The sequence below is a fragment of the Myotis davidii genome, unplaced genomic scaffold (assembly GCF_000327345.1).
Source record: "Myotis davidii unplaced genomic scaffold, ASM32734v1 scaffold13, whole genome shotgun sequence".
In the NCBI taxonomy this organism is placed as follows: Eukaryota; Metazoa; Chordata; class Mammalia; order Chiroptera; family Vespertilionidae; genus Myotis; species Myotis davidii.
The window spans coordinates 2054835-2065314 of record NW_006286243.1 but is presented as its reverse complement, the minus strand read 5'-3'; the positions used below and the strand labels follow the sequence as shown (position 1 = coordinate 2065314).

General features: G+C 43.6%; 1 protein-coding gene across 1 annotated transcript in view; it reads left to right on the top strand.

Moving 5' to 3' along the window:
• NDUFA12 (NADH:ubiquinone oxidoreductase subunit A12) overlaps window positions 1-1616 on the top strand; it is a 15034-nt gene extending 13418 nt beyond the window's left edge. Inside the window, exon 4 of the mRNA XM_006757610.2 lies at window positions 1342-1616. Coding sequence (XP_006757673.1) covers window positions 1342-1522 — 181 coding nt within the window. The 3' untranslated portion in view covers window positions 1523-1616. The remainder of the gene's footprint in view (window positions 1-1341) is intronic.
• Window positions 1617-10480: the final 8864 nt, after the last annotated feature.

The window sequence follows — 10480 nt, the reverse complement described above, 5'->3', positions numbered from 1 at the left end:
GAGTTAGAAACATCGATGAGAGAGAAACATCGATCAGCCGCCTCCTGCACATCTCCTACTGGGGATGTGCCCGCAACCCAGGTACATGCCCTTGACCGGAATTGAACCCGGGACCCTTCAGTCCGCAGGCCGACGCTCTATCCACTGAGCCAAACCGGTTTCGGCAAGCCTGTTTCTTATGAGAATAAATTGTTTACTCATTCCCTGACTCTTGTCAGTAGCCTTCCTGGGTAAACATTTTCAGATTTTATGTATTATCAATTATTGCTAATAAACACTCGAACATACATAGCATCATGAATTTTTCTTATTAGGTTTAGTCTTAATTATTTTAGTGAAACCTCCTCCTCTTACCCGTTTCTCTGTAGCTGGTCAACCTTTTTTTTTCTTTTTTCTTGGAGCTGCGTTCTATGCTTGTCTCCTCATTCCCTGTTTTTATAGGGTCATATCTGTATTATGAGCTCTGAGCCTTGAGGGATCTGGGATGAGTTCTCTCTCCTTCCTTTCCCATATAAATTCAGCTTGGCTTCCTGCTTAGTTCTACTCTTTGTCCCTTGGACATTGATTCTTCCTTTCTCTGTCATTCGAGAGACATTCCCCTGTAGACTCCAAGGAAAGCTCCTAGCTTCCTTTAGGCCAGATTTCTGGCCCCTCCCAGCAAGTATCCTTTGAAATTAAATGGTTAAACGCTTAAAGCTGAAATACTTGTGAACTGTGATCTAATAATTTTAAGGTAACAAATGTTATGTTCTCCAGTGTCAGACTTAAGCTTGAATTTAAGGTGCACATAGAGACCCTCTACCTCTTCCTTTTCCTCAGCATTGGGTTTCCAACTACAGCTCCATGAGACAGAGCAACTCAGCACACAGGAACTCCAGGGTCAGCCTGTAGCATCTCATAGTGATAATGTAGTTCATCAATTTTCTAACATATCTTTACATCTAAAATTAGGTACATATTCTATCAATAGTGTCATAATTTAATTGGCAGCATTTTTTAATTTTTAGAGATACATAAAATAATGGTGTATCTTAAAATTGAGGGTGTCCTAGATTTGATGAAATACAGTAAGGATAATAGTAATAGCTAGCATTTGTTGAATTCCTACTATGCACAGGAATTTTTCTAGGTGCTTTATGTGTATCATCTCATTTAATCCTTATCCCTCCTTAGGAAATAAGATGTTCAGATGAAAAAACGAAGTCATAGAAAAGTTCACTTAGTTAGTGATGGAGCTAAGATTTGAGCTCAAGCAACAAAATAGCCCCAGAGCTGCCCTTTTAACCTTCCTCCCTGACACTGCACGGCCTCTTCTTAACTGTCTTCTTTCCTCTCTTTAAGGCACCGTTGGCTTCACTGTATGACTGATGATCCTCCAACAACAAAACCACCTACTGCTCGTAAATTCATTTGGACAAACCATAAATTCAACCTGAGTGGCACTTCAGAGCAATATGTACCTTATTCCACCACTAGAAAGAAGATTCAGGAGTGGGTCCCACCTTCAACACCTTACAAGTAAAGACAGTGAATAATTTAAACATGTAAAATATGAGGCTTTTCATGTCATTGCACTTTTGCTGCTTACTGTTAATTAAAATTATTTGATTAAACAATGTCTTTTTGCCCTTGTTATTTATCAGTTGCAAAATAGAGGCTTACAGATGTGGGTAATTGAAGTAGACTTCTGTTGGGGTGGGTGCTGGTTTACAGTTCTCCTTACCTGGGGTCATGTCTGTGCTTTGCGACCCTGCCTTCCTACCATAGCTGATTGATAGGGGAAGACCCAAAGCTGAGCTGAGCCCAGCGGATCTTCTCGAGTGAACAGAGGTTGAGTGAACAGAACTGGATGGATGGCTTTTATGGAAGCTCTATGGAGGTTTTCAGAGATTTCATGTTTCCTGAGCTTTGGTTCTTTCCAGTTTATTTGGATGTGTGAACCATCCTAGAATCCATCCACTATATTATTTCTTTAAGCTAACTAGGGTCACTGTTTTTTTGTTGTTTGCAAACAAAAGAACTTTAATGTCTATATTGATTCCAAAAAATGGGTTGTAGGCAGACCTTCAGGGAAATGAGGGGTCTTTGGCATTGGTTGTTTCTGGGTAGGACGAAAGGTAGTGCCACTGCCCTCTGTATTCTGGATAGAAAGCTTGCAGCTTCAGTAATCCAGTAGCTTGTCAGGCCATTGGTTTTAGTTACCAGGATCCATGAGCTCCTTGAGGATAAGGTCCTTGGATACTGCTTAGCAGCCACCATAGAACAATATACTGGTGATGGAAAAAGAATGCAAGGATTATGGAGTCAGATAGTTGCTTTCAAGGGCACTGGATAACTTAAGGGAGAGAATGAACCTTGATTCCCAAACCTCAACTCAAGGCATTGAGTGAAACTCTGGACAATAAAATGACTTAGCTAACCTCAAGTTTCTTAAATGAAAATTATGGGATAGAGTGGGGGTCCTGGTTGTTGGTATAGGGACATCTGGCAGGAGCTAGGAAGTCCCCGAGTGCGCTTTAACATCACCTCAGGCAATTTTTTAGCTCTAGAGGCCCAAGCTATTAAACCAGCCTCTCTGAGGGCTCCAACCGATGGTTCCATTGCAGCTGAGGTTGTGAACTACCGAGCTAAAGAAAACACACCAAACTGGCTCTCCTGAATGTCTTTCTCAATTATAGGAAACCAGTTTTCTCACATTCTCACTGCTGAGTATCCCTTACTTAGCTGGATCAGGTTGAATTTGGTACCCTCAGGAGATACTATATTCCATGTGCTGTTTTGGGCAGCTGTCTGCAATTTGCTGGTGGACCAATGTAGAGCAGGACCAAACACTAAGAGCTGGCCAGTGCTAGATTGAGATTTCACATGCTCGGTCATCGGCCTCTTCAGTAACTTTTCTGCCAGGGCCTAAAACGGAAACCTGTGAGCAACTGGAAGTTCTGTCCTCGCTTGCTGTTCTTTCCCGTCAAGCATGTTGGAGGGTCACCTGCTAGAAGAAAAATGTGTGCGTCTTCTTGAGGAGGGAGAAGATGGAAAGGTAGTAATTAGGAAATGTTGGATTAGCACAATCTCTTAAAGTGGTTAGGTAATCTTAGAGTCAGGCAACCTGATAGGTCTTTGTAACAGACACTTGAATCAAGTCAGAGGATCACAGCTTCTCAATTCCTAGAACTGAGTTAATTCTCAGGACCAGAACCCTTGATTTAAGGGCCTTTGCTATAACAGGTAAAAGCAAACTGCCAGGTTTGCTATGTGTGTTATGAACCTTTCACCTAACTATTTCTTTAGGTGATATGCAGTCTGAAATGAGAAATATCCAAAATTTTTAGGGATCCGTGGATACTTGTTCTAAGTTATGGGGGATTGAGAAGACTATGACTCCTGGTCAGAATAGAGGTCATGGGAGGAAGATTGGACACTGGACTTCTCTCCCCCCATCCCCCTCCATCACCCTTGATTCATTTCCTCGGTTCCTAGTGTAGATAGGATACACAGCCTTTGCAGAATCTCTCCATTGGCTCCCTGCCCTAAGGAGTAAGGGCTCTGTGGTAGAAGGGCCAAGGGAAATTCATTGGAGCATTTGTTCTTCCAAAATACTAATTAAAAAAGCAGTATGTCTTTTGGGGGGTAATTACAGAAGTTAGTACAAACATAGAGGGTAGAAAGATACAAATGTGGTAACCTGTCATATCCCCAAGTGGAGAGTGTACTTCGTTTGACCAGTGAGAAAGATTGATGGCTCTTGGAAATGACAGTGGACTCTGCATTAAAACTTAATCTTGAGGTGATCCGAATTACAGCTGCTGTTCCTGAAATGGTCTCTATTGGAGCATCTTAGAACAGCCTTAGTTAAGCAAGGTTAACTTAGTTAACACCCTTAGTTACATTCGATATGTAACTATTGGTCTGACTCTAACCACTGCATTTTTATCCATTTTAGTTAGCAGAGTCCCCTAGCAGTTTGCTTTTACCTGGCAGGGACAGAAACAGCTTTATAAATCTGTCTCACAGATGTCAAGTCCAGCTGTGTGCTACACGAGGACATTTAATGCATCACCAAACCATAGGATATCACATTAACACACTGTGTTGGAAATACCAGATACATGAATGCCATGGTAGATTCATGTATTCAAGGATGAACTCTGAATCTCACAGAGGTACAAGCACTTGACTGCTTAGTAATATCCCCAGGGATTCAGTGGTCTAGTACATGTGGTGATAGCCCCTCCAGTGGTAAGGACTCATTGCTACATCTTGCCCCTTCTACAACTAGGAAAAGCACAGCACCTTATGGTAGAGACAGCATATGGCACACGGGTGTTCTGTAGATTTATTTTCTAGGTGACCTGAGAAGCTGTCAGTGCAAAGCAGTCTCTGTAGGAGGCCCAGGCTGCCATCTAAGCAGTTCTGCTCCTCAGCCCTCTCAAAATACCTGGGAGACTTAGTGAAATCAGAAACAAGTCTCTCCAGAAAATCATGGAAGCACACAGGATTGGGTAGCAAGGCCATGAACCCCTGGCTACTTTCCTTTTCAGAAGCAGCTTCGATTTGCTACTAGTGTGTTGGAGACCATGGGACTCAGGTACTATCTAACCCACCTACTCATAAAGTGGACCATGTCCAGTAACACTCCATCACCTCGTAGATGGGGCCAGAGCAGGCCATAAGGCACTTAGTTTGTGTGAGCAGATTTCTTTCCACTCTGTGCTTTCGATGACACTATTTCCACACCTTGTCCCGGCCAGTCTGTCCCTTCGCCCTGGCGGAGAGTTGTTGGCCAATTAACTGAGAATAATAAAAGTCAAGTCTGGTTTATAGATGTTGTACAAGATGCACTACCAGCTGGAAGTCTCCTATTGTGTACCACACCCCCTATCAGCAGCTGTTTTGAAGGACAGCAGAGGGCAGGATTTTAGCAGGAATCAGGCAGGCTTTCAAGCAATGCCTTTTATCATGTATTTTGACTGGAAGGAAACATGACCTGAGTCTGGCTCTGTCACCAGTCACTGGCTATATGTCAGAGACTTGAAAAGAGCAACATTGAAAATTGCTGTGAAGGTTTTGGGAAGGGCTTTGCCAATGAACTTTGAGGATTGGGCCTAGAACCCACAGAGATTAAGAACAAAGCAGCCAGGTGCTTACATGGTCATCTCCTGAGCATTTCTGGTCTTTCTGGTCAAGAAATATACCCACAAGTGTATTAATAATACACCCCACAAGTAAGCCTTGTCTCAGCATTGGCTTATGGGTGAATGCAATGTAAAACACACCTAAGACCAGCAGCTCCATGGTGGCAAGTTCATTTCATTGGGGCAAAGCTTGATTTTTTTTCATGGAAATGGATGTTGTTCTGAATTTGGATCTGCTTTCCTTGCCTAACATAACTTAGCCAATACCAACATTCATGGACTTAGAATGCCTTCTGCTTCATCATATATAGGATAATGCCCTGGCCAAGAAAACCACTTCATAGAAAAGAGTCCATGAACTAGAGTCTGCAGGAATCCCTGCTTGTGTTCATAACATGACCATCTACCTCTCAAACATCATCTTTCTCATTTTTCCCTCTAACATCTACCATGTGTCAGTCATACCAACCCTTTCTTTATTCTTTTTAAAAATTGAATGTATTGCCCAGCCGGCATGGCTCAGTGGTTGAGCATTGACCTATGAACCAGGAGGTCACGGTTCAATTCCTGGTCAGGGCACACACCCAGGCTTTGGGCTCGATCCCCAGTGTGGGGCGTGCAGGACAGAGACGATCATCATGATTCTCTCCCATCCTAGATGTTTCTCTTTCTCTCCCCCTCTCCCTTCCTCTCTGAAATCCATAATAGAAAAGAAATAGTATTCCATTGTATTTATGTACCACATCTTCATCCAATCATTGGTTGAAGGACACTTAGGTTGTTTCCATGTCTTGGCTATTGTGAATAATGCTGCAGAGAACATAGGGGTACATATCTATAATAATAAAAGCACAATATGCTAATTAGACCAAACATCCTTCTGGACGACCTTCCAGTTGAAGCCATGGCTGCGAGGGAAGCCCGAGTCCCAGGTGCCAGAGGGAAGCTGGTGCCGGCAGCCAGGGGAAGGAGTATCTTTATAAATAGTGTTTTCAAGGTTTTTTTTTGTTTGTTTTTTGGGTTTTTTGTTGTTGTTGTTTTTTGGGTAGGTACCCAGAAGAGGGATTGCTGGGCCATATGGTAGCTCTATTCTTAATTGTTTTTTGAAGAATCTCCATACTGTTTTCCAATAGTGGCTGTACCAATTTACATTCCCACCAGTAGTGTATTCTCACCAGCAGTGTCTGAGGGTTCCTTTTTCTCCACATCCTCTCCAGCTTGTTAGTTTTGTTAGTTCTTGTTTTGTTGTTAATAGTCATTCTAACAGATGTGAGTGGTAGCTCATCGTGGTTTTGATTGACATTCCAGGTTTATTCTTGCCTTGGGGCCTTTGCACTTGCTGTTCCTTCTGACTGGAATAGTAATATCTTTGTGTAGCTCCCTCTTTTGTATCATTGATGTTTCACTTCACCAATATCACCTCCTTTCTCAGCAATATCTGTGTCCGGGTAATCTAAAGGTAAAAACAAAAATAAACTCTAGTTCCTTGGCCCAGTAACAAGCACTGTTAACATTTCATTCATTGATTCAACAAATATTTGAGGTTCTGCTTTTGAGTAGAGAAGGGATGTTTTTAAAGAATCACAGTGTGGCCCAGCCTGTGGTTGAGCATCGATCTGTGAACCAGGAGGTCACAGTTGGATTCCTGGTCAGGGCACATGCTTGGGTGTGGGATTGATCCCCAGTAGGGGGCATGCAGGAGCCAGCCCATCAACGATTCTCTCTAATCATTGATGTTTCTAGCTCTCTCCCTCTCCCTTCCTCTCTCTGAAATCAATAAAAAGAACAAAACATATTTTATTTTATTTATTGATAAGGTATTACATATGTAACAAAACATGTTTTAACAAACAAGTCTGTCTCCTGGGCAAGCACCATGTGGTTATTCCATCTTTGGGCAATTGGGCTTAGCACAGATTGAGTTGAGCCTTCTACAGATTTCATTACCTGAAGGTAATAGCAGTGTGGCTTGATGGGAAAGTCTGGGAGAGGAGTGGAAAGGGAGAGAGGGCAAGAGGGAAGAGGAAGGGGATGCCTAGTTCCAGAGCAGTGTAAGACCACACAAACACTGGGCAGCAAGCAGGGAGGGCTGGAAGGCTGATCTGACCACGATGTCCTGAGACTGGATGTTGATACCTCTGGCTTGACATTCCTTCGGAGACCAAATGTGCCCCACCTGGGGAGGCTAAAGGGCTCTAGAAATCATGAGAATTAAAATCCCACCTGGGACCCAAGGGTCAGTTACCTCTGACCCTTAACCAAAGTTTGAGCATCTGACTCTTGAGATGCCAACTCCTGGGGGCAAGAAAACTCTGTCTCCAGACCTGGAAGCATTAAAATGCCCGTGTGGCTGGAATGGAATGAATCTGACCCAGACCCCTTCCTGGCCTGCATGGGTTGTGTAGTGACCACAGGTTTTTCCAGACTTAGCAGGGATGCTTCTTATGTAATAATAAAACAATCTTACATTTGCTTAGCACTTTTAAAATACTTTTTTTCCATAGATCTTGATACATAATCTAAATTCATAAATATGTATTTATGCAGGGTGGGCAAAAATCTAGCTGGAAATTGAATCTAAAATACTCAATTACTGCTTCCTCTGATTTGGGTACCTAAGCAGAGAGGGGAAATAAAAGCTGCAGCTGTTGTTGAGAAAGTAAAAAAACAACAACCAATTCAGATATCTCCAACCCTAACAACAAATGAAGCTCTTGGTTCAAAGTTAGAAGGTTTTCATCTTATGCAAGTGAATAGCACCATGAGATGTGTTTAGGGAAGAAAGGATGGACTTGAGCAAAAGAGAGACAGAAAAATAGTCACAATGCGTCTATAACCCAGCAGCTCGTCAACAGAGGCGGAAAGGGAGGCAAGCCCTCCGGGCCCCTGTATATTTCACTTTCCTTTCTATGTTTGGTCTCTGAAAATGCACTGGATCCATTAATGAATTGATTTCTGGATTATATCGAGAGGGGGAAAGAAGACAGGAGGGAGGGAGGGGAAAAGCCAAGCTCCAGATGTGAGTCTTGATTTGTGAATGACCTCTCATCTTAATCCCTCTAAACAGGACATCAGAACAGTCCGCCTGAGGCCTCTGTCAGATCTGGGTCAATTTAAGCATAATCTCTCCCTCTCCTCTAACCTCCAGCCTTTTCTCCAGCTTCCATCTCTCAGCACAGTAAACACATCTCTCCCCACACCCCACAAACACGTTTGTTTTGTTCATGTGTTTTGCTTTACTTCACCTTTGACGCTTCCATCAAACAGGAAAGGAAGGTCATTTCCAGGGCTTCCTTCCCAAGGTGTTGTATTGAGGGGCAAGTGAGAGGGCAGGGCAGGGAGAGGAAGGACAGCTGCTCCCCTCATTAAAATGTTTTTTACTACAAATCTATATGGAGTGCATCTGGGGGACAGGATTAGGTGAGAGAGGGCTTTACCCTCTTGCTGATTAATAATACTCGATCCAATCATTGCTTGACAACATAGCCTTGCCATATCTTATTTAATAGTAATGTACCACAGAGTCTGCATTTTGTAACACTGAGCAGTAAGACCCAGACTACCATTTTTTAAAATAATTGTTTAGCCCTAGCTGGTTTGGTTCAGTGGGTAGAGCGTCCGCCTGCGGACTGAGGGGGCCCGGGTTCGATTTCAGTCAAGGGCACATGCCTGGGTTGCAGGTGAGATCCTCAATGGGGGGTGTGCAGGAGGCAGGCAATCAATGATTCTCTCTCATCAATGATGTTTCTATCTCTCTTTCCATCTCCCTTCTTCTCTGAAATCAATAAAGATATATTTTAAAAAAATTGTTTAAAGGCATTTTGGTGAATTTTATCTATGCTGCCTTCTATTGTCTCTCCCAGTCCAGCCTAAGAAGTCCCAAGCCCTCGCCTCTGACTCCCAACACCTCCATGTTTGCTTACAAAGATGCTGACTGAGGAATTATGGGGAAGAGGGGAAGAACAAGTCTCCCCAGTGTGGGGGTGACAGCTTCCCTTGTAGAGGAACTGCTAAGATGGTTTTCTTCACTTTCCTTTTGTGATGGAGAGGAGATTCAGGGTAATGGGGGTGATCTGAAATAGCTGGTTTACCAAAGTGATAGAAAAGGGACTGGGAAAACAGCTGAGTCTGCACTGGGCAGAAATGACCCATCCTTGTAACCCTGTGGGTCTGGGCTGCCTGTCACTACTTGAGCCAAGTAAACAGAGACAGGGTTGAATCTTATATGAGCATTTATTCCAATAATGCCAGCAGCATGGGAGAGCAGCAGGTCATCCATGAAAATCTGCTCTGCACCCCCCATAAATCAGTTTACATGGGGAGGTAGGCAAAAGGAATAAGAATGGGTCTGACAGTTACAGATTACAGGCATTGTGGGCTGGGGTGGGCCTCCATTATTTGGGCAATAAGGTTGATAATCTTTCCATGATAATAGTCAGTTCTTGGTTGAGAATGGACCACATTCCAAGGTTGACTCCCAGGTCCCAGGGGTGTGAAACTCTCAGCCTGGTTAGAATGTGCTTTCTTTAATCAGAACAAAACAATCACTTAACAGAGAATGATGAATCCTATATAATAAAAGGCTAATATGTAAGTCGACAGAATGGCAGAATGACTGGTTGCTATGATGTGCACTGACCACTAGGGGGCAGACGCTCAATGTAGGAGCTGCCCCCTGGTGGTCAGTGTGGTCCCACAGGGAGAGCGCCGCTCAGCCAGAAGCCGGGCTTACAGCTGGCGAGCACAGGGAGTGGGCCTGAGCTTTCAGTTGGACATTCCCAGAGAGCTCCTGAATGTGAGAGGGCACAGGCTGGGCTGAGGGATGCCCTGAGTGCATGAATTTCGTGCACCAGGCCTCTAGTATTTCTTATAATTAACAGCTATTCCCCAATATTCTATTTCTGCCCCTAACTACCAGCTGAGGCTGTCAGCTAACTGTACTTCTTGAAAATAAAAAGTAAGTTCTTTGTTTAAGGAAGACCCTAGCAGTATACACCCATGGCTGCCACATGTGACATCTGGAGGCAATTTTGCAGGAAATCTATGAAAGCAAAAAATGTATTTAAGTAATTACCACATTAAAGGAAGCCTGGCCTATGTGCTTTTCCAGGATTGTTTATGTTGTGCTGATTCTTCAGGAAATAGTCTCCCCCTGGAAGACAGGTCCAGAGAACATTTTTCCCTCGGGAGCCCAGGAAGAGCCCTGTGAACCAATGTGGTGTCCCTGTATTTACAAGATGCATGAGTCAGTAAACAAGAAGCGAGGCCAGGGGTCTGAGAGCACCCTTTGCCAGCTCAGTAAGCCCCAGGCTCCCCAAGGGCAGACCTGATCCTGACTGGCAACCTCA